General features: G+C 41.4%; 1 protein-coding gene across 4 annotated transcripts in view; it reads left to right on the forward strand.

The window, feature by feature from the left end:
- Positions 1-24,541, forward strand: part of SULF2 (sulfatase 2) — a 417,412-nt gene that overhangs the window by 43,315 nt on the left and 349,556 nt on the right. For all 4 annotated transcript variants that reach the window (XM_069243448.1, XM_069243449.1, XM_069243452.1 and 1 more), the window contains exon 2: positions 7,831-8,081. In XM_069243448.1, the coding sequence (XP_069099549.1) occupies positions 7,907-8,081 (175 nt within the window). In that variant the 5' untranslated portion in view covers positions 7,831-7,906. The remainder of the gene's footprint in view (positions 1-7,830; positions 8,082-24,541) is intronic.

Here is a 24,541-nt window from a genome sequence, read left to right on the forward strand (position 1 = left end):
GGAGGCACAACTGCCCTGTAATCGTTTCAAAAGTGTGTTCCAAAAAGTTGCTTTCAACATTGTTTTTAGATTTAGGTGGACTCCTCCAAAATGTGTGTTGATGAGTTCCGACCATAAGATTCAAGGCCTCCTCAGGACACAAAGGAAGACAATAGCCACCTAAAAAGGCAACATACATATAAATAGACCGTGCACCGATTATTGTGCTTGTAGCCGCTATGGTGCGATGTCGACCATCTTAAATAAATGACCATCTATAAACTAAGGCAAAGGATGGGTGGTGTTAGAAAAGTGAGAATATTTAAACTTGCTGGACAAACTGCTGCAAGTCCAACAACACCGGCCTGAGCCCGTGTTCCTTGAGCTATAGTTGTTGTCCCAGACATGTCGAGTCATCAGTAAGGGGAGATAGTTTTCATGTAGCATGAATGTTTCATCATGTTCATGGCACTTAGCATGAGGCATGGCATTTCGCATGGGGACACCGATTTCACATGTCCATGCTATTTTATATGCACAAATTGTCATTATAAGTATGTACATTTTGCTGTGAGAGCTTAGATAAGTACTGGTGTGTGATTTTTCTTATTTTTTCTTATACTTCCTTTGAGCCGTTCACACCTTTGGCAGAGAAACGGAGAAGTGTCTTCCTCTCACTTGATTTTACTGGGTAGCTGCACAATGTAGGGGTTGTGGTGCATATGTATATATGTAACATAATGTTTTAATGCTCATAATTCTAGCCCATGTGTGGTCTGATTATAAGCATATTGCCTTTTTAGGCAGCTATTGCCTTCCTTTTTGTTCTCAGGAGGCCTTGAATCTTATGGCCGAAACGTGTCGACAGACATTTTGGACGAGTCGACTTAAATCTAAAAACTATGTTGAAAGAAACTTTTTAGGACATACTTTCGAAACAATTACAGGACAGTTTGGCCCCCTACTGTGATTCTGTCCCAAAGGACTATCTCCAGCAAGTACTTAAATGATATATTAAGAACTCAGCTATTTTGAAATAATTAAAAGAATCTGAATGGATCTTTTTGTTCTTGCTTTTTTGCTATATTCTCATTTTGCTATAATTGTGGTAATGTTGTCAAATCAAGTCATATTGTTATGCGTTTGCACCATTTTTTAAAATACAAGTATCTCTTAATCCAAGAGACTGAGAATGTGGGTTATTCAGTGACAAGATAACTCCAGTTAAAGCTTTTCTACAAAGTAATTCCAAATATATTCCAGTGCGCAAATCATAGGCTCGCTTTTTGGCTTCAATTTGATTTGAATATTTTCCCACTCTATACTGCACGCTATTTATATCAGCAATTATCAGGGTTTAGTGGGCCCATTAGGGCTCTGGACCCCAGTGGCACTGCACCTGCCACACCAATGAAAGCTACACCAATGGACCAGCTGAGTGCTGTGACTTGGTGGATTGTTGAATGTAATGTTGCACACTGCCAACTAGATCTTTGCTCTAAACCACACAAAAGAAACATGCAACATAAATTTGTGGCACTGTGCTTCCCGCTGGCTTCCCTTAGAATTTCTAAAAATTGGCTGCAGACACCATGTCCCCATTTGGCCTGCACAGTAAGGATGTGCTAGAATGGACAGTGGATGAAGATGCCTAATTAGAGACCGAAGAGTGACCCTGAATCAAATGAAAATTTGGAAAATTAGCACACAGTAGTACATGAACCTCTAGACGTGCCTGATACTCTTGCACCTGGACCCCTTTGTTCCTAGGGTGGCAGTGCTTGGACCTCTAAAGATGCATGTTTTAATGTGGCCTTTCAACAATGATAACACAATGCCCCTCAAAAACCTCTTCTGAAATCGTGAAACTAAGGACATTCTAGAATGCCTATTTTGTGTGATTCTCTAAGGTGCAGGACTGAGAGAAGAGAGCTGTATGTTTTTCTCCACACCGGATGGTCCCTTTAGGCCTAGTTTCTCTGTGAGTGTGTCCAAAATGCTGATGGGCTCTGATTGCATACTGCCATATTTCGTTTTCTTCCTTTTTTCTTATTTAAAAATCAATTACATATTTGTATTAAAGGGAATTTCAATCAGATCCGTTTTCCTAACTTGAATCCACCTCGCTTTTCCTCATGTGGTCTCCAGAGAAGGTTATTTTGTTTTGAGCCGCAGACAAAGGATGAGTGTAGCTTAAAAAGTGTGTTTTCTGTTTCAAGCAGTTGCATTATAGAAAGTAGGAATTTATTGTTTGGTGGTATCTTACCACCAGCCTCCCTCATGAAATTGAGTGGGGTGACCTTCAACAATTAAAGAGTCAATTCACCTTTCCCCAGACCAAAACTTAAAAATACTAATGTCTAGTAGATTGCATTATTAAGATTGTGCCTTAGAGTTAAACACAGATCCTGCACTAACTTCCCCGTTTTAGGAAATGTACTTATGCAAATGATTTTTGGGCCTTCTCCAATAGCGACAGTCCAACCAGAATTGCCAAGCCGAGGTCTTCTCTGAACTGGAACACAAAGAACCCAAGCAGAGATTAGCATGCAAAAATCAAACCTTTCATATGACACGGAAATGCTCTGTTTGCAGAGATCTTAACATTGAATAAACGAATAAACATTTGAGGAGGCTTCAGCCCCATGCTTTAAATGATGCAGCCAGTCACCTTGAAGTGCTCAGGCAATGAAGAGAACCTTGAGGTTTATCTGTGCATGTTCTTGAAAAAAGAAAGTTAGTTGCTCAAAGGTGAATTTGTAAAAAAAAAATATATATATATATATATATATTTCTCTCTCTCTCTCTCTCTTCCACCCCCCAAATGGAAACACAAACTCCAGCTGCAATCCTCTACTACTCCCCACTACATGTTAAGGCTAATGATGGTAATATAATCCTTGTATATTTCAATACTATTCCACATGGTGCAGTTAGCACCCTGGTTGCATTCACATTATCTGTGAGAAAGCAAAAGGGTGTTAGAAGCGTAGGCTTATGGTAATGAGACAAGAACCTTAAGTGTACTGCACCCTGTTAAAATGTCAGTTGTGCACTCTTTTGAAAGGAATTCATACTAGAGTTAGGAACAGATATCATTGCACTTAATCAAAAGGAGTTCTATATTTCTATATATGGGATAAAGAATTGCCTGATGTACATTATAAGTCACCGAGGAGTTCCGTGACCATATGGAGGAATGAGGCTGAAGGAAGAGTTCATTATAAGGTTTTGGAAGACCAATGTGACTTGCGATATTCTTATAATGTACGGTAGTGGGTACTTTATTCCTTATAATACATGGCCACACCACCATGCTTCCCACAAAATGCCCAAATTGTTGGACCCACGTCACAATGGACACCTTCAGCCAGTCAGAGGTTTTAACTAAAAGCGATTTTCATTGTTGAAGATTTTACTTTTTGTTGTAGCACCATAATTATAACACTGAAAATCCCAGCATGCAAAGTGCTGTTTGCAGTGTAAAATGTATTAATGTTTTTTGGGAGTAGAAGTAAAATATGGTCACTTATGTTTGAATCCAGCAGTGAAGGATTCAAAAATCCAGCAGCTCTTCTGATTTGCCCGCTCCACTGGCTCCCTCTGACTTCTTGTAAGACCCGTGAGACCCACTATCTCACAGGCACAATTTGCTCGGTTCATCTCCGGTTGCCTAAGTGACATCATCAAATTCTGTGTACTACACTGTTCACCATGCACCACTGGCTTAATTTAACTTATTACATCAAGCCTTGAATTAACCAGTTGTGAAGAGGGCCTTTGTGGCTCATTAGGTGGGAATCATTGCATGGCTAAGAACCATGTGAAACCTAATGTTTGGAAATTTGAATGCTGCTTGTGGAAGGGTCGAAGAAAATTGTTTGAAGCAATCTATTTTTGCTAGTCCTGGACAGGGACGTTGAGTGGAGCATTCTTGGATCTCAAAATATTTTAACAGAAATATTATTCAGATTTCAAAATAATTTGTGGGATTTCTGATAGGAAAGTGCGACATTTCATGCATATGACTTCAACTTGTATTTTAATATAACATGTCTAGAATATTGGTTTGTGAAGTTCACCTCTGCCCTTGGTTCGAAATATGCTTTCCAGCCGCAAAAGTCTGACCATGTTCCTCCTTTAACTCGTCTGGGGCTTCCTGGATGTTCAGGTTTAAGTGATTAACTTTGCAGCCCTTTTCCTACATACCTCGTCATCTCATCGGCGGCGGTTTTCCCGATTTTAGTGCAAACGCTGAGTTAACAACTGATGCGTCTTTTAATCCGCACAAATTATAGCTGGGTAAAACCTGTCTGAATGTTTGTAGGTAATTATCAAACTAGCTCAAGTTTTGCACTCCAGAGTGGGAAAAACATGGGATGTTACCATATTCTGATGTACAAAACTAGGAATGTGGAGGTAATACCATAGTAAGTAATGTAGCCCCAGTATCGGTATTCACTGGGTCAGGATTACCTCCAGAAATAGTGGTTCAATCAACTAATAAATCATTAGATCTAATCATGAAAATTGACTATCCTGTATGTGCAAAATTGATGTTTCTGTCTGTCTGTGAATGAAGCATGTGGTCGCTTCTCCATGTCTTTTTAGGGTCGAGCGCACAAACGCTCCGTCCCTGTTGTAATCTGTCTTTGGGCTTTTAACCACCCCCATGTCACGTCTGTCACTTTCATTGATTTGTGGGCTTGCCTTTTAAAATCAGCTTGATTTCATTAATGAAAGGCATGCATACGTCATGCCTTTTCCTGAGTTTAGCCCTCCTCGAGCGCACCGGCCAACTACTGAAAACATACGAGGCACAATGTTTTCAGCCAGGTTTCTGCACTACTTTAACTTTTTATTTTCCACTCAAAGTTTTACATAGTGCGATCGCTCTTGTGTTTTTTTCTTTCAATTTATGTGGCAAGAAAATCTGCTTAGAAATTTACACCGCTAATAGCTCTAACTCAAGCAAATGCAAGACCTGTTGCATAGCAAATGCTTGTTTAATGCTGTATTCCGTTCCATTGCTTCCGCTGGACTTTGCTAATGCAGCATACTGTGCTTTTGCCTGACCTTGTGATTGGTGCTTGCTGTTACTTCTGACTGACTTTGTTAATGCTGCAAACACTTGTTTTTGGTTCATAGAGTGAATTCTGACTGCAGATGCTTCTGCCTGATGTTCTTAGTACTGCGTAGTGTTGCTTCTGTTTGACGCTGTGAATGCTGAATGCAGTTGCTTCCGCCTGACTGTTCATACTGTTGCTTCTGTTTCATACTGTGAATGCTGAATGCAGTTGCCTCTGTCTGATGTTGTTAATGCTGCAAACTGTCGCTTCCACCTTACACTGTTGATGTTGCATACTGTTGCTTCTGTCTCACGCTGTAAATACCGTATGCAGTTGCTTCTGCCTGACGTTGCTAATGCTGCATACTGTTGATTTTATCTGATGTTAATGCTGCGTACTGTTGCTTCTGCCTGACGTTACTAATGCTGCATACTGTTGATTCTATCTGATGTTAATGCTGCATACTGTTGCTTCTGCCTGACGTTACTAATGCTGCATGCTGTTGCTTCTGTTTCACGCTTTGAATGCTGAAAGCAGGTGCTTCCATCTGACTGTTCATAATTTTGCTTGTGTTTCACGCTGTGAATGCTGAATGCAGTTGCTCCTGCATCATGTTAATGATGCATACTGTCGCTTCTGTCACACTCTGTGAATACTGTATGCAGATTCTTCTGCGTGATGGTTATAATGCAGCATACTGTTGCTTCTGCCTGATGTTATTAACGCTTTATACTGTCTATTCTGTTTCGCACTGAGAATGTTGTTGCTTCCGCTTGACTGTTCATACTGTCGCTTCCACCCGATGTTGTTAACGCTGATTGCTGTTGCTTCCGTCTGCCTGTTCATATTGTTACTTCGGTTTTACGCTGGGATTGCTGAATGCAGTTGCCCCTGTCTGATGTTGTTAATGCTGCATAGTGTTGCTTCTGTCTCACGCTGTGAATACTGTATGCAGTTGCTTTGTCTGATGTTACTATTGCTGCATACTGTAGCTTCTGACTGACAACACTAATGCTGCATACTGTCGCTTTTTCCTGATGTTAGTAATGCTGCATACTATTGCTTCTGTTTCAAGCTGTAAATGCTGAATGTGGTTGCTTCCGTGTCAAGTTGTTAATGCTGCAGACTGTCGCTTCTGTCTCACGCTTGGAAACACTGTACACAGTGGCTTCTGCCTGGTGTTGCTAATGCTGCATAGTCACTTCCACCTCAGTGTGTTATTGCTGCAAACTGCTGCTTCTGTTTCATGCTGTCAATGCTGAATGTTGTTGCTTCTGCTTGAAGTTGTTAATGCTGCAGACTGTCGCTTCTGTCTCACACTGGGAAACACTGTACGCAGTGGCTTCTGCCTGGTGCTTCTAATGCTGCATAGTCACTGCCACCTCAGTGTGTTAAAGCTGCCAACTGCTGCTTCTGTTTCGCTCTGTGAATGATGTTGCTTCTGCCTGAAGTTGTAATGCTGGTTCCTGTTGCTTCTGCCTGAAGTTGTAATGCTGGTTCCTGTTGTCTCTGTCTGAAGTTGTAATGCTCGTTCCTGTTGCTTCTGCCTGGCGTTGGTAATGCTGGTTCCTGTTGCCTGTGCCTGAAGTTGTAATGCTGGTTCCTGTTGCTTCTGCCTGAAGTTGTAATGCTGGTTCCTGTTGCTTCTGCCTAAAGTTGTAATGCTGGTTCCTGTTGTCTCTGTCTGAAGTTGTAATGCTGGTTCCTGTTGCCTCTGCCTGAAGTTGTAATGCTGGTTCCTGTTGCCTCTGTCTGAAGTTGTAATGCTGGTTCCTGTTGCTTCTGCCTGAAGTTGTAATGCTGGATCCTGTTGCTTCTGCCTGGCGTTGGTAATGCTGGTTCCTGTTGCCTGTGCCTGAAGTTGTAATGCTGGTTCCTGTTGCTTCTGCCTGAAGTTGTAATGCTGGTTCCTGTTGCCTCTGCCTGAAGTTGTAATGCTGGTTCCTGTTGCCTCTGCCTGAAGTTGTAATGCTGGATCCTGTTGCTTCTGCCTGGCGTTGGTAATGCTGGTTCCTGTTGCCTCTGCCTGAAGTTGTAATGCTGGTTCCTGTTGCTTCTGTCTGAAGTTGTAATGCTGGTTCCTGTTGCCTCTGTCTGAAGTTGTAATGCTGGCTCCTGTTGCCTCTGCCTGAAGTTGTAATGCTGGTTCCTGTTGCCTCTGCCCGAAGTTGTAATGCCGGTTCCTGTTGCTTCCGTCTTAAGTTGCAATGCTGGTTCCTGTTGCCTCTGTCTGAAGTTGTAATGCTGGTTCCAGTTGCTTCTGCCTGAAGTTGTAATGCTGGTTCCTGTTGCTTCTGCCTGGCGTTGGTAATGCCGGATACTGTGGCTTCGGCCTCGTGCTGTGAATGCTGCCCGTATTGCCTTCAGCATGACGTGGTGGGTGCTGCATACTCTTGCCTCTGCCTGATGCTGTGAATGTCTCAAGTTGTTGCTTCTATCTGACTCTGCAAATGCCGCCTGGCACTGGCAACAAGACGCATGATAACAGTTGAGGCGAGAGTGAAAACAAGCATGAACTTTTGTTACTATAGAACCCATAATATACTGTTAACAATGACTCCAAGGCTATAATAACACAGAAATGTTTGTCTGCAATATAAACAGATGGGCTGGATGGTATGCAGCGTGTAAACAGAAGAATTCTGCTTTTCTAATCACAAAATCCTTTCGTGCAAAGATAAGATCAATTTTGCTTACGTAAAAAGATGTTTACTTTATCACCCTCAAACGTAGCTGACATTTAGGCTCGAGTGTTGACTTCCTCATTTTGTTTTCCATTCAGGCCTGAAACCTAGCGGGAGAGGAAGGCGTTGTGCACACACACTTGAAGAGTGGGAAGTCTGCAGAATCCGCGCAAGATGGCGGGGCAGGGCGTTATTGTGGCGGTTTTCATCATGGCCGTGTTGCCACTCATGGATGGAAGTGGCACGCTCCCACTGAGCCAGCGCCTGAAGGGACGAGTTCAAAGGGACCGACGCAACATCCGCCCAAACATCATCCTAGTCTTGACAGATGACCAGGATGTGGAACTGGGTAAGTGTGGAATGACATGACAAAACATTAGTGTGTCCCTGCTCCAAAAGCCAGCTTCCCACACCTAGGCCACCATAACTGAGGCCTGGCTTTTTGTGCTTTCCTGATTAACCACTACTGAATACAAAGAGTTGACAGAAGCAAAACAAGATACCCTTAGCTCATTAGGAGATGGACAAAGATGTTTTCCTTAACTTGATGAGAAGAGGAAGTTTGGCTTCCTGCATACATATGGAGATAAGGCGCGCAATTCGCAAAAGCATTTATAGGGACGTGAAGTGACCCTCCAGGAGTACTCTGCTTTGTACTTTTACATGCCTTTGTGATTTGGGGCCAGATGTAGGTAGCGTTTTGCATGGCGCCAACTGCGAAAATCGCAGTTTGCGCCATGCAAAACGAGCATCGCGATGCTCATTCATATTTTGCGAGTCGGTACTGACTCGCAAAATGTGAATGTGACTCGCAAATAGGAAGGGGTGTCCCCTTCCTATTTGCGACTCGCACCTCGATGCTAAATTGCTTTGTGACCGCGAACGCGGTCGCAAAGCAATTAGCAGTTACCACCAGTGTCACACTGGTGGTAACCCATTCGCAAAAGGGAAGGGGTCCCCATGGGACCCCTTCCACTTTGTGAATGTTGCCATAAATGTTTTTTCAGAGCAGGCAGTGGTCCAAAGGACCACTGCCTACTCTGAAAAAAACGAAACCAAATGGTTTCGTTATTTTTTTGTATTGCAACTCGTTTTCCTTTAAGGAAAATGGGCTGCAATACAAAAAAAAAAATGCTTTATTTAAAAAGCAGTCACAGACATGGAGGTCTGCTGTCTCCAGCAGGCCACCATCCCTGTGAGTTCAGGGAATCGCAATAGGGTCACAAAATGCGACCCACCTCATTAATATTAATGAGGTGGGTCTTTGCGATCCCATTGCGATTCGCGGACGGTGTCTGAGACACCGTTCTGCATTCAATTTGCAACTCAGAAATTACGAGTCGCCCGACTCACAATTTCCGATTCGCAAAATCTGAAATTTCTACTTCTGGCCCTTGGTTCCCAAACGTCCAATTCACTATTAGTAAAAGTGCAAAGATGGCACAGTCTTTTGTATTTGTGAAAATTGTACATACATATTTCAATTGTATTAGTGTTTTATATTTTTGAGGGCAATTTGCAAGAGATGCGTAAGAGTACATAAAAGAGTTCTACAAGAGATCTACTTCACATACTGGAACATGTCTTTACGAACAGGCTTCAAGGTGTGCTATTGCACACCTCCCATCTCAAAGAGGATTGTTCCCTTAAAAGTAATGTATACCTCCGAAAAAATGTTAGCAAAGGATTTTGAGGATACCCACCTACTCAGCAGTTACTTTGAACATTTATATTTTTACGCTGCAATACTATCTTATGAACTATTCTTAGATTCCTGGAATATATTGTATCCAACAACTTAAAACAAGGACTCATACCAAAATGAGATTTTACAAAATTGTTTATCTAACTGTTATATGCATAGCCAGAGTCTTTACATTTCAGTTGTGCAACAACTATTCTTTGGTATCGCGCCATTACCAAAAATTACCATATTTGATATGATTTTGATGTCTTATATTATCTGAACCAGCTGATTCCAAAATCTTTAATAAGGGAAAGTGAAATGTTCCTTTTCTGCTCACATCTTTACATAGAAATGAGGAAAGTTTCTCCACCCAGACATTTCCTAGGACAGTATCCTAAGGCATGTAAATGTATCTGTCAAAGATACGGTTCCTGGAGGGAAACAAAATGGATTCTCGCCACACTGTTGCTCTTTTTAGTAACTCAGAAAGTTTAGCAGCTGAAGCACGATATTGGTGGTTTGCAGTACAGAACCGAAGACGGGAACTTCTAATATCTGTTAGATGTCAACCCTGGGTTGAAATTCTGTCCTTTTTTTCTCTGCTGCTTCCCAGGATAGGCTCAGTCATATAATGTCCATATTGCCTCTCATGGCGCTTTTAACTCTGAAACCGGACACAGCAGCGTAGCAAAGCTGCCATGGGACCTGGTTAGCACGGAAAGTGACCACTTTGACTACTGTTGGAGTAGTAACATACAGCAATTATCAGGCATCCGCGGTCCCCACAGGGCTCGTGGTCCTGGTGCCATTGTACCTGCAGCTTCAAAGGTAGCTACACCCCGACTGAACTTGAGTTTGTTCTGTGCCTGTTTTGTGTTTCCTCATTAGACCCAAATCTTGCAATAGAAATGTAGTTCTGAAATCTGCTTAGTTCATGAGACAAGTGTTACACTGGTGTGAGTTCTGAAGCTGTGATGACACTATTGTATGGGCTATAATTCCCTTTAGGCGTTTGGGTATGTACTTAATCCTCTTTCACTTGAGAGATGTGTCTCCTTCCTGCCCAAGAGGCTGCCTGTGTACTTAAAGAAACAGTTGCAGAACCCCAATGGGTGTTAATGAAAGGGCAGGGTATTACTGTCCAACCTCTTCCTCCAAGACTTTTGACAGTCAAGGCTTGCCTGTTTCCCTCTGCAATGATAATATGTAATATTTACCTAATTATTTATGAACTTGGTCTACAAATGTTTCAGTACTATTGCATCTGTGTAAAATTGTTCCAGGTCCCCCAATATATATGTCACAGGGATCCTTGCTGTCACTAGAACAATGCCTTGTCCATTCTGAGGTGTGTGATCTTTAAAATTTCCACCTGCTGTTGTCCTAATGACTGACTTTACAGGGGAAGGTTAAATGCCACCAGCCTTGAATTGGCCATTTTCATCCCTCTTATCATAGATGTCCACTCAACTATAAATTGTACTACTGAATACTGACAGTAACAATATCATGGCATACTAATATCGAGGACAGAATATCGAGGGACAAGATATCAAAAGGTAAGTGCATCTAGGGAAGTATAGATTTACTATTCATAACTCCACAACTACATATCTTAAAGATTTATGTAGTGCGTAGGTACATATATGTGGAGTTAGGTATAGAATATCTAGATTTATCTGTTACATTTTTGAGAACCTGTCCGCGATATTCAGTTTCATCGATGTTGTTGCTTCAATATTCAGGAGGCACACCCCAACCACAGACACATGTCCAAGCCCCCCCATCAGTCCTACAGTCTTTGAATCAGAACAACAAAAATGGCAACACTGACCAACAAATGAATGCACATTCCTCAATTTTCATGCATCTAATAAACAAACCTGGTGCTCATACACTAAAGTACACTGCCCAAATGTACATGTTGGAATCTCCACAGAAAAACCAGTAAATCTATAGAATCAAGAAATAGCGGAGCACACAATATTTATCTTAAAGCACATATAACATATGTAATGAAAGATAATCAAATCTATGTGGGAAAAATAATCCCTTTTTTACGACAATTTAGCATGAGTGATATGGGTGTTCGTTCTTCTAACCAAATATAACTCACAATTAAGATACACAAAACTTGATTTTTTAATAGGTATATACAAACATAAATGTACAACCCAACATAAACATATAACAAGAAACATAAATAGCAAACAATACATATACACAGAAACAAAAAATTCAAATTACATAAACAAACAGAACGTAGTGTATTATAATATTCTCATATGATCCAATTTGGAGAAAAGTGGGCCAAAAGATGTCCACTTCGGCCCATAGCTCTAGCATATCAAGCTTTGTATATATCAATTGTGATTTATATTTGGATAGGAGAACGAACACCAAATCACTCATGCTAAATTGTCTTAAAAAAGGGATTCATTATTTTTCCCATATAGATTTGATTATCTTTCATTACATATGTTATATGTGCTCTTAGATAAATATGGTGTGCTCTGCTATTTCTTGATTCTACAGTCTTTGAATGTCTGGTACATAAACAGCTGCAGAATCCTTTAGGCATTTGCCCACTCCTTGAACCCCTGTGTTTGTGTTCGAGGCTTTAGCATGGCACCCACACATGGATAATCTGCGTTTTGTGGGAGTTCTGTCAGAATGAAGGCTGAAAGAAAGTAGATGTGCTGGTCTTTCTCAAAGCCTACACTGCGTTTTGCCTTCTGGAACAAAGGTTTTTGTTTTATCAGAGACTTCGGAGTCTGTCAATGCTTGGTGATTACTGGTCTGGAATAGACACATCCTTGCTGTGATTTGAATCTGGTCTATGCTTGTTAGATGTAAAGGCCAAAAATAAAACTACGCACAGCGACATTGAGCACAAAGCATGAATGTAAATGATTCAAAAAGGCACAGACAATAACAGTGGCAGCTGCCCCAAATCTCAAGAGAATAGGCAGGGACGATGGGGAGGGAAGGAACAATAAAATAAAAAATACATTTACAAATAACTTACCTGTCCACCACCGGCTGTCTCACTGTTCTCCCGATAGTGTTGGTGTCCCAGCAGTCCCTGGGACACTTGCACAGGCTCCCCCATGCGATTCCAGCATTGCTCTCATGCTATACCTAGCATGAGAGCAGTCTCAGGATTGGTCTAAGCAGCTTGGTCTGCCGCTCAGACATTGCAGTGGAGTTTCTCCAACCTGGCTGTGCAACACAGCCGGGTTAGAGAAACCTGAGTGTGCATGCCATGTCTATGACGGCCGGCCAAACTGACATGCGCACTTAGGTGCATTCACTCCGCTCCTCCTCACTGCTCCCATGGCCCAGCCCCGCCCCTCTCTGCACATGCTTGCTCAAAGCCAGCAGCTGAAAAATAATACTCTAGTCAAATATTGTTCTTTGTTTTTTTTTTTTTAGCTGCTGGCTCTGAGCCAGTGGGGCAATGCTCCTTCGCCATTGCGGAGGAGCAGCCCCTGGAAAATAGACTTCATTCAGTACCACAAAAATTGACAGGTATGAGGTGATGGTGAAGTTTATAATACGTGATTCACAAGTTTAAAATAAATGTCCACTTTGTTCTGAAATCCCATAGTGTGGTAGATTCCCAGATGATAAATTTATGCATGCTCCCATGAGCAGGCCACTGTAAGTGGCGTGGCGAGAGTGCATCCCTTGAGCAAACGAGGAAAATGGACCTTCTGACCACTGGTTGTGTAATAAAATACAGCAGTAATCAGATTTGAGCTGGACCCTTAGATCTCTGGGTCTCTGTGCCGCTGTGCCTGGTGCACAAATAAGCCCCTGTCCACAACCTTTAGATGAATAAATAAATATGTGAAAACTGCAAACAGTTCCTGCACATTTAGCTAATCACTAGTGCCGAATGCTTCCTCCTGTCCCAGTGTTGTAGCAAGGATGCAATAGGCCATGGTGAAAGCAAGGAAAATGCCTCTTTGACTGCTGCTGGGGCAGTAAAATACGGCATTTTTCAGCATTCAGTGGGTACCTCAGGGTTATGGGAACCGGTGTCACTGCACCGGCCTCATCTATGGTACCTGCACGCCTGCCCTGTCCTGTCCCCTACCACTCCACTACATTTGTAAGTCTTTAAATTTGGTATGGAATGGAGGGTTGCTCTCGACACCTTACGTTTTGTAGAAAGTGAGCATGAAAGGGTTACAGAATTTCCTTCATGGGTTGAATAGGTTACCTTCTCAAGCATACATTCCTAAGGCCTGCCTCATCACCTGCAAGCAAAACGCCAATACCCCAGGAGATTTACAGTGATTTCTGGCAAGTCAGAATGTGTTTTCACACTGAAGGAGGTGATAAAAACTGAGACTTGGAATTCCTCTTATGCTGTTTTTCCGAAGTGACATTTAAAATAGGACATCTTTATTTGCAAATTCTTTTGCCAAGCAATGTAAATTTAATCTAGAAACATGATTTCCTAAGCGTCTGAGATTAAAATGAAAGCTACTGATTGATGACAGCTAGAGGGATAGCGTGTAAACAGGAACAGAACAGATGTATTGTTCGCCCTGGCAGTGTGAAGCGGCCCTTTTTCAGTCTGAGGAACAGATGATGAAAAATTTGAGAAGCAAACATCCTGTTTTTGAAAGTTATGTTTGTAAAAAACAATTTTAACAAAAATAAACAACACACATGCATACCAATTTCAGAAAACATATTAAATATCCTCCTTTGTTATATGGTATTAAATAAGCCAGCATCTAACCACACCTGCTCAAAAGATGTCCAACTCTCAAGAGTGTTACCGTTTTGCTCTGTCCCTACACACAACACCTCTCACGACATAATACTACCAGACTCTTGTCTGTAGATGAGCAGCCGCAACATTCCCAACATTGTGGGGATATCTTAGCCCAGATATCGACAACAAAATACTTCGAAGGTAAGTAGTATTTACAGGTAAGCACGTTTATTCCACGTACATGTACCCTCATTTATATATATATATATATATTTGATTTCAAGGTCTATCAATGTGGGACTAAGAATAGCGAATCTCGACTTTCCTATATATATATATATACCTTTACACTATTTTTTAAGTTGATAATTAGACAATGATGTTTTTGTCTAACGCGTTTTTTCCTTAGTTAGTCTGACATTTAACTCTAAGAATTCTGAAATGGACCTGCCCTTAGAATGTCAAGATTTGTGTAATCAGGGACTTTGGTTGTATGATTACCCATCTTATAGTTGCCATAATTAACAAACCCCTAACTAAACTTTCTGCCTCAATCCAGAGAGCGTAGGAGGTAACACAGACCTGATGACAAGTAGGACCGAATGCAGAAAACTCTATCCTTGTGCTCCCCTTATGAGATCATGAATTTTTACCTGTACACAGCTGTGATACCACCTTGACAGGAAGGTGCAAAGCCCTTCACTGAAGGAGGAGACACCACATATCCTTGTTGGATAACACTTTACCTTGCATCATCAAGCTCCATCCCATCCCCCTACATACGCCCCTCTACAGTTAATGTTTTCCATGCATTTATTTATTTATTTATTGAGTGGTCTTGTATACTGGTATGTTCTTCTGTAACTTCAGAGTTCTATCAGGTATGTAGAACAGCATGGTTGTTGGAAATAGAAGTTAATGTCCGATCAGGCTCAGTGCTTAACTATAAACAATATTCTTCAGCATGACCCTTGCTCATAGACAATCTAAGTTGATTGCAGTTCTGAAAAGTAAAGCTTTCAAGTGGTTTTTTTGAATTCGTGTAATTCGGTTCAGGTTTTAGGTTAAGCTCAAGGATGTAGAGCCTAGGTTCTGTACACCTGTACACCAAGCAATCTGTCAACATGGTTTCTTCTCTTGAAGGATCACTGGTGATTCTGTTAGAAGGCATTGAGTGTAGATCAATTGGGGGATTTAGTGAGATGTCAGGTTCACGTTTGATGTGGTCACTCATTCTTGGGTTAGGGCAGACTCAGGTCACTTGGTCCTGAATTCTTTGGAGCCTTGCAATGAGTGTCTTGGGTAGACCAGGGTAGATGAAGTAGCAGTTCAAGTGTGACAGAAAGAGAGCTTTGGTCCCTTTGATACTACGTTTCCTCTGAAGGAGTAGGAGAATACTTCAGAAAAGGGAGAGCTGTATATTTACACAGTTTTGCACAGCATTGATTTGGGGGGCAGTGATGATTTGGTGTTGAAGAGGACTCCCAGGCTCTTCACTTCTGAGGAATTGATGGATGTGTTCCAAGGTTTTAGGCCAGACAAATTTTGGCACATCAGGCTTAATTTCTCCAACACTAGGATTGCTATGAGCGAACACACCAACAAGGAGTTACTAATAAAGAAACTAAACATTGAATTGATCAAAATCATTGATAAGTGGTTCACTAATTGCAACCTATCATGCTATCTAAAGATAGCCAAAAATAGAAGATACATTCTGAGAAATGTTTGCATACATATGTTTCTAAAGATATTATGGGAATACTTTAACTTGTAACTTGAGGCAACTAAAAATCATGATTAAACACATGTTGGCAAGAATTTATAAAGTAAAAGGCCATGTCACTTTAACCCATTAGAAAGATTATCACTTGATTATAACTCCATATATGATAATTTAATTCGATTTTAGAATGACCGTAAATACTAGCGTCAACTGTACTAGAATCTCTGTCTTTGCTCTTCTTCATCTAGTGAACCCATGGCTCAGGCTCAGGTAGGAGTTGGTGTTTTTTTCTGGGCAGTTTTATAGGTAAAAATGGACTCAGCATATATTTGGCAGTTCCTCAGGTACAATTCAAGGAGGTCTTCCAAGAGGCAAATGTTGAAGAGAACACACCAGAGGGAAGATCCTTAGAGTGGAGCTTTACTGAGCTTGTGGAGAATTTGATTAATCTAATTCTGATATTTGGCTATCACTGGGGAGGAATCCTTGAACACATTGCAAAGCAGACGAAAGATGACCCACAGTTCGAGCCTTTACTGACCTGTAATGTATTTGCCAATGTCATAGGCCACGGACAGATCATAAAGAAGCTTGTCTTCATCCAGGTAGAAGAGAAGTTCTTCCATATTTTTGTCTAGTTCCGCCAATCACTGGTCAGAATCCAAATTGTTAGTCATGGGAAAGGTGGTTGAGTTCTATGTAATTCTGAACTTGCAGATGAAAGTAGTGAGGTTTAAAATGGGCCAGTATTTTTGGGTCAATGGTTGGTTTCTTCAATTGAGGAGTGGTGAGGGCATGTTTCAGAGGTCTACATAGAGTGCCTGGCTGGAGGCATTAATTAGGATAATTATGCCCATCACAAGGAACGGGGACAGTTGTTTTAGGCATGTGGCATGTGGCCTAGCATAGGTGGTAGGGCACTTTGGATGTGTTTATTTCCAGAGCTAGGTTTAAGGCCCCAGAACATCCCGGTAGCTGGAATGAAATTAATATGAATTGTAGGTGTGGAGATATAGTGAAGCACTCCTGGGCAGGAGTCATGGAATTGCAGATTTACAGTTTGTTTGTAGTGAAATATGCATAGGTCGCTTTTTTTAGGAAACGTTTTATGCAGCTTTTTGTAATAAAGAAAAACAAGTATATTATTACAAAATTACAGGACCAACTTCCGTACATCAGCCATCTTGAAGGAGAACACATATATACCCTCCAGCGCCCAATAAAAGAATCAGCCTAATCCACAATACAGTGCAGCACAAAGAAACCATACATGAATACTCAGGAAGCAGCGTCAGGTGCATAGGATTTAGAGTGTGAGGACCCTTCAATGTTGCTTTCCTCTCGTGACACCAGGAAAGAGTAGATAACACATAATTCCAAGTAAAGCATAACAATTTCAACTATTACAAATTTGGTTATGGGGCTAACCCTCTATCTGTGAATGCTTCTTTATTGGAATGTAGATGTGTAAGACGAGGGGGGGAAGCCGCCCAGGGCCATTTGGAACAACAAGACCAATTCCAAAAAGCCAGGGAGGGAATTATAGAGCGCACATCAAGGACCAGATTTTGTTGTCTATGGACAACCCATTGTGTGTCTGAGGGGCGAGAGTAATACTGCTGTAGGCCGCCCACTCCCCCACACCTTAACTTGTTTCTGAGGGTAACCCCAAGCTCTTCACTCCAGGACTCTACTGATTACTTCCCAGGTCAACATAAATATGCAGTAGCACCAGCTTGGGATCCTTCAGGAGCTCCCACCCAAAAAACACCCTGAGATTGACAGGACCCCATACCAAAAAGGCCAAAGCACCCCACAGTCCTAAACTGTGTGAAGTAATGTCCCTTCTGCAAGCTCTCAGTGTAGTCACAATAGGGATACTATAAAGCCTCTTTTCTAGAGTCTAGATCTAGTAAGTGAGTCAGATGTAGGCACTGGAGCTTGAGAAGGTGGCATTGTGGCGCAATGGCTGTAGGACTAGGTGCCACTGGCACGTCTCGCCAGTACTTGTCCTCTAAAGGAAGCTGCACCAGCCCCCCATGCTCTCCAGGGATTTTTAAATCTGGGATATGTTATGATTCAGTAGTTCATCCGCAAGCAGTTTTGCCCCATCCTCCAGTGCAGCTGTGCACTTTCGGAAAAGCAGAATGCTATGTTTTTTTGGCACACTTGGCATTTCTTTTTCTTTTTCAGACACAAACCCTAAAGAGTCTGATTGATTGAGTGCTAAAGGCTCCAACAGCATCTATCAGTGTTTCCTCCCCTCTCTAAATGAGAGATGGAAATATGGATTTGTCAGTGGGACAGGATCCATGTCAATTTACTTCAGCACCCCCATTCTTATCTTGTTTGTCTATGCTAACATACAATTACCTGGTTGTGCTAGGAATCCTATTCACAGAAGTAGATCTTCTAGCCATATTACTCAGAAGATCCTCACACTTACACGCTTTGGTAACAAAGTTCTACCACGCAGCCAGCTGTGTCTTAAGCAAATTATAATCAATGGAAGGATGTTCTAAACATTTCCTTGACAATATAAACCATTTCTTTCAAGACTCTTTGGCATTTGCAAGAAGAGTCACTTCTCTAGTTCATGATCGTCATCAGGGTCCAAGACTTCTGCATGTTGTATATGTCTCAGTAAATTTCTTGCTTTTACACAGAGATCTAGGGTCTTCACTTTCCTAGGATATTGTGTGAAGAAGGTTGAGACCTAGGTGCTGCCCTTCAAGGCCATGCAAACAGCATCTCCTTGGAAACATGAGCCAGATCAGAACTTCTAAAGTAGTCCACCAGGTAAACACAGAGACCCTCCTTCCCACCTTAACCCTAATCAAGATAATACTAAAAGGGAGGGAAGAAGTCCCTACAGTGGCCTTCTAAGGACTGAGATGCATCCTTGAGTGGTCAAATGTCCTGCCAAACGACCATGAACACAAGCACACATGCACACAGGTGCACAGAAACCTACGTTTTGCTAGTGGTAAATATTTCTGGTCCTGTTAATCTGGGAGCCATGTGCAAAACCAGTACTCTAGTTAAGAAGGGAAGAGGAAAAGGATAGTATATTGAGCGCGTTCTTTAATTGCTGCCACCACCTGAGCTGGTCAGGCAAGAGTCCAGAAAAACATTGAACAGAATGTGTTGCTTTTCACACTTCCTGGGGTCCAGGCTATGGGCCTAAATGTGTAAAGTTACTAAGAACTGTGTGGAAGGTGGATTGTAAACCAAATTTATTTTGGCCGACGCTCAAACTGCCTCTTTGCATATTAAACAATCCAAAATCCTACACCTTATCACAATACATAGAAAACACATATTTCCAAATGCGGGTTAATGCATATATAGGAAAGATATTGTAATAAAACAGGACAACCGGCATCAATACTGAATGAAGAACCCTGTACCTGGAAACCATCATGAAGTTTCAGTTTACCCTGAATTAACTGTTGGACCTGGAGCATAGATTGTTCCATTCTAGCACTCTGTTTTGCTGAAAAGTGGTCTGTAACTTTAGAGGGGCTCTCCGGGGACCAAGGTGACCTTGTCAGCCTCATTGTAACAGCTGTTGCATGAAGAGTAAAGGAAATGCAATGGTACACTCAGAGAGAGCACTTTTAGCAGACTCCAGAGCATACTGAAGACGCAAATCCTAAGCATCTCAAATTTGCACAAACGTAGGGAACACCAATCACTTGTGGAATTTTGTGCAGTATGTTACAAGTATACAGCCAACGATTGGATCCTTGCCTGCATCTAGATCCCTGCCTAGATTATCTGATGGACAGATTGACGGTATAGATAAAAAGTCACCCAAAGTTTAGTAAATAAAGTTGAATCCTTCGCATTAGAGAAATCTATAAGATGCTTTTAGTGGATGGCACTAACAAACGCTACAACTCTGTGTTCTGGTCTGGTGGGTGGTGACAACATTCCAGCCATTTAACAAAGGGGCAAATACTGGAGTTTAGCTGATTGAAATGTGTAAAATCATCCACAAGGGCATTTGGCAGTTTGTGTAAATGTATATAAATGCTGCATGGCATTGACCATATGATCATTGTTCACGCCCTTATAATATACATGCTAGATTACTTTAACAGTGTGTTTCTGGGGCTCACATACAAATCCACCAGAAATACTGTACAACACCCAAGGAAAACAAGAGGGGACGGAGTGAATATATTTAAATGGATTACCTCATCACAAAGAATACTGTTTAACTTAACATCTTATGCTACAAAAACTTGCTTTTCGACACCCATGTGCTAGCCTAACATGACATCCCTGCAGGAAAGCTTTGCTAGGGGAAACATGTTTTACTTCTCCAACATAGACTGGCGAAAGAAGGACGAATCAAAAGGAGCCCAGTGAGAGTCTTCCTTTAGAATAACAAAATTGTGTATAAGACCGGCGCCTGACCTGAAAATCAACAAGACCTGAAACATTTAAATGCCAGCAGTTGTGGCTTTTGTGTGGCTAGAGTGAACTTTGGTGTTGTGCTGTGGGCATCTGGAATGAAGAGAATAGTAGTAAAAGGACTTTAATAGGATACTCTCTGTCAGTAAAAATATCCAGCACACACAGTGAGTGAGACAGGATGAGAGAAACGTTTCCCGATCTTTTTATAATCTTCATTGAGACCCACAGACTATGCAGATCCTCAGCATAGATTAAGAAAGGCGGGAGTTTAGCATAATCCCCGTACTTTAACAGACAGGCGCCGACATTAATATGCAGTCATATTGCAACAGAAAGATGCTGCATACTGACACACACTGACACACATGTCCCCAGCGCCCACTTGTGACGTGGCCCATACAGGTTGGTCTTTCTATTCGATAGGGTTTTTCAGTGACCGAAGATAGATAGCAGAGCCACAAACTTCCTAAAACTATGGCACAGTTGCATGGGTGGTATAGATGGTTGGGTGGGTGGAAAGGGGTAAATGGCGGAGTAAAGAGGGCAAGCTGAGCAGAGAAGCCTTTTAAAAGGACAGCTGACATGCAAGAAGATGTGTGATAGGTGGCCAAAGAAAGAGAAGCGCATCAGAGGAGGAATCTGCAAGGACAACAGTTCAGGGCCAATGGGATAGGCTGAGGTGTTGAGGCATCTGCCAAGATGGCGATGAGATACAGCAAAGGATAGAGGGAAACAGACCTCTGTATTAGAGCAAGAGAAAAATGGGGCACTTTTCAGAGCAGGACCAGTCCACTATCATTACTGCAGTGCGGTGGAGGAGGGACAGGAAATAATAAGATAGCGTTCCTCTATCTTCTCACCCTCTTCTGACCATGGGTAAGCAAAGGTGGAGCTTTAGATGGATTCTACTCAGCCACCTCCCATACGTATTAATGATAAAGGGGTGAAGGAGACTTGGGTACCACCTCCCTGGCTTTTCATTGGGTGACAGTGATGAAATATATATGGTGAGTGAAAAGTCCAGTATCTGTATTGTGTCATAAACACACCAATGCCAGATGCCTTCTTGCTCAGACACACTCCACCACTATGGAGGCACACCAACTCAACACATGACTGCAGCTGATAAGAGGCGTGTACAACTAAGAGAGCAGGGTCCTGTACTTCTCCTGAAGATCCTTAATGGGCCTTACTCCACACCTGGCATCCCTCAAAAAGCCAATAGCACCACCACTGGTGTCAAAGGTTACAAGGAGCAGTGAAGAAAGACAAGCTAGAAGAATCACTTCAGCTCCTGCTGACAAGAATACTTAACTTATGTTCCGGTAGAGCAGTGCCTCAATTTGCATAAAACAGGATTGTTTGGCCACGATTGCAATGATGTACACTGCATCACATTGCACTGATTAGGAAACACTCTTTTCCAGAGTAAGAAAATGTGTTTAACTTCTGCTTCATATGCAATTCTTGTATTAGCTATGCCAAGCCGTCACTATGCCAGTACTAAAAACACATGGTGTGCAGTTATTTTCTAATGACAAAGAATGTATTGCTGATCAGACATTGTAAATGTCAGTTTTGTCTAAGCATTAGCCTAAAAATACAAATATGTTTTATAAAACACCAAGTGTTGCATAAGAGTAGCTTTTTCCCTGGATATTGATACTTAAAACCGACGCATTAATATGCATATGGCACACTTTCTTTTCCTGTCCTTGAAAGACTCTGGGCAGAATATTTTATTGGTCAGAATGCATCTTAGTGCTGTGCCAGATGTATTAATATGACGTGGAAAGAGGTGATTCACAAGGATTCTCATACTCTTGCTGGATCACTATTTAGAAGAGAGGGTTCTTCCTGTGATTCCTTATAGCAATCAGTGAATGCAGACATCCAGTACTGCAGCCGATACTGTAACTCCGTTTAAGTATTTACATTCACAAACTTTCAGCTTTCAATCTCTGGGTAGCAATGCCAGAAAATTATCACTTTTCGAAGAGGATACCTAGGAAATGTAGGGAGAATCTGACAGAGGCCCTTAGAACGGAATTCCTACACTCCCATCTTCCCTCATAGACGCTGTCCATCAAGGGCAACATCTACTGTGCAAATGATAAAGAATGAGAGTCAATAACCTTTCAGTGCTTTGCAACTGACTTAGCAAACCATGTAGGAAAGTACCCCTTTTTGACATGGCCACCCCAGTTTTTTGCCTGGTATTTGATGCAATTTTGACTGAAAGTGCACTGGGTTCCGCCTAACTAGGTCCACAGTGCCACATCTCTTTCCCTAAAACTGTGCACTTGTTACCCAATTGCCAGTACCTTTGGCCCCTGTGTAAGTCCCTAGTAAATGGTACCCCTGGTATCTAGGGCATGGGTATGAAAGAGGTTCCCCAAGGGCTGCAGCACTTGTTGTGCCCCCTCAAGGAACCCCCACCTAGCTCATATAGACTGCTATTACAGGATGCGTGTCTTGGTACACCTATAAGTATAAACACGACATGGTACACAACTTCTGTGCCATGTACCCTTAACACTACAGGCAACATATGAAACTCACTCCTACAGCAGTCCTTACAGCCCTAAGGCAGGGGGCATTACTTTACATGTGATGTAATATCGGTATGAGCAGATATGCCCCTGCTTTGTTTTTGTTGATTCGTAGACATAGTGAGTGAACAGGTAAGGCATTTTACGTGCATGTGAGAGAAAAACTATATGGGGATGCCCTAACAGAGTAACAGTAGCTCAATCAGGGAAAAATACAGTTAAGAGAAACTACAACGTGAGCTACCTAAATAATATAATATCTGAAGTAACAGATACACTTCAGAGAAAAAGCCTTATAAGGACTGATAAATATCCTTTGATAATTCAAAGTCGTATGAGAAAACAATATGCAGCTGCTGAAAGAATTAAAGGAATGACAAAAGATAACAGGGGACTAAATCTCAACTGAACACATTTTAATGAAGTAAAATAACGAAACACAAAGAATCAAGAAATATAATACATGTATAGAAATATATATAACGTTAAAATTCTAAATCAGGCACACCACAGTCAAACTAGACGACAAAGAATGGATAAGAAAGACATATGAGGTAAATGAAAAAACAATTAACATATAAATCTACATAAATAAACTAACGTGTCTGAAATACAGTACATACAAACATGTAAAGATTGTTTCCAACAATACATAAATGTACATTGATATCATACTGATAAATAAATATATATATATATATATAGATTGATGTTTAGAAAAAATTAAATTAGAGTGGTGTTGAGAAAGGGATACTCTTAGGGAACCAAAGGCCTACGCGCGTTTCGGTGTTCCTATTGGTTATAGGTCACCTTCTTCAGGGCCAATCCCCTTAATAACAAACAACAAAGTTCATTTCAGCAACCAATGTTCTAATTATTTTTTCATTAAATACTTGGTACGCTGGAATCTTGTAGTCATGTCATCTAGTAAGGAAGAGAGAAAGATAAAGAATAGTATATTTTTATAGATTTGTTTGCTTTCTTTCAATCAATTATTTTATTTCATTTTAATACCGTGTGCAGATATATGTGTCTTCATATAAAATTATATAGTAGACGTGCCCATTATCAGTTTAGAATATAAATTGAAACGTGTTCAAATTTAAAGTCTAGTAATCGAAAAGATTGTTTATTTACAGATTAGAAGTGAGAGAATAAAGATAGTGAAATAATTATATTAATTATATTAATTAATAAAATCATTAAAATGTATTAGTATATATATATTAGGTCAAGATTAGTGAAATAGTAACTTGTGCTATAGTACTTAAAATTATTATTATTATATTATATCCCATATTATATTGGGATATAATATAATAATAATAATCTAAGCACACAGTGAACATTGTTACGGTGCTGGCCAGGTGGCCCCCTGCACTGCCCATGCCAAGTACATGGGCAGTGCAGGGCCCCCTCTGGGGCACCATGCACCCCGTCTCCACCAGCCTTTTTATGGCGGGGTTACTGGCATGAAACCACTGGCAGAGAAGGGGGTCATAAAGGCCAGGGCGGTGCTGCTTGCAGCGCTGCCGTGGCGGTTTAGGAATGCCAGCACCGCCAGACCGTTGTGATGATGAAAATTGGTGGTGCTGGCAGTCCAACCACAACACTAGCAATGCGGTCGTAATGTGGTGGTCGGACTGCCGCATTGGTGGAGGGCCAAACGCCACCACGAGGGTTGAAA

Source organism: Pleurodeles waltl, chromosome 7, assembly GCF_031143425.1.
Source record: "Pleurodeles waltl isolate 20211129_DDA chromosome 7, aPleWal1.hap1.20221129, whole genome shotgun sequence".
NCBI lineage: Eukaryota > Metazoa > Chordata > Amphibia > Caudata > Salamandridae > Pleurodeles > Pleurodeles waltl.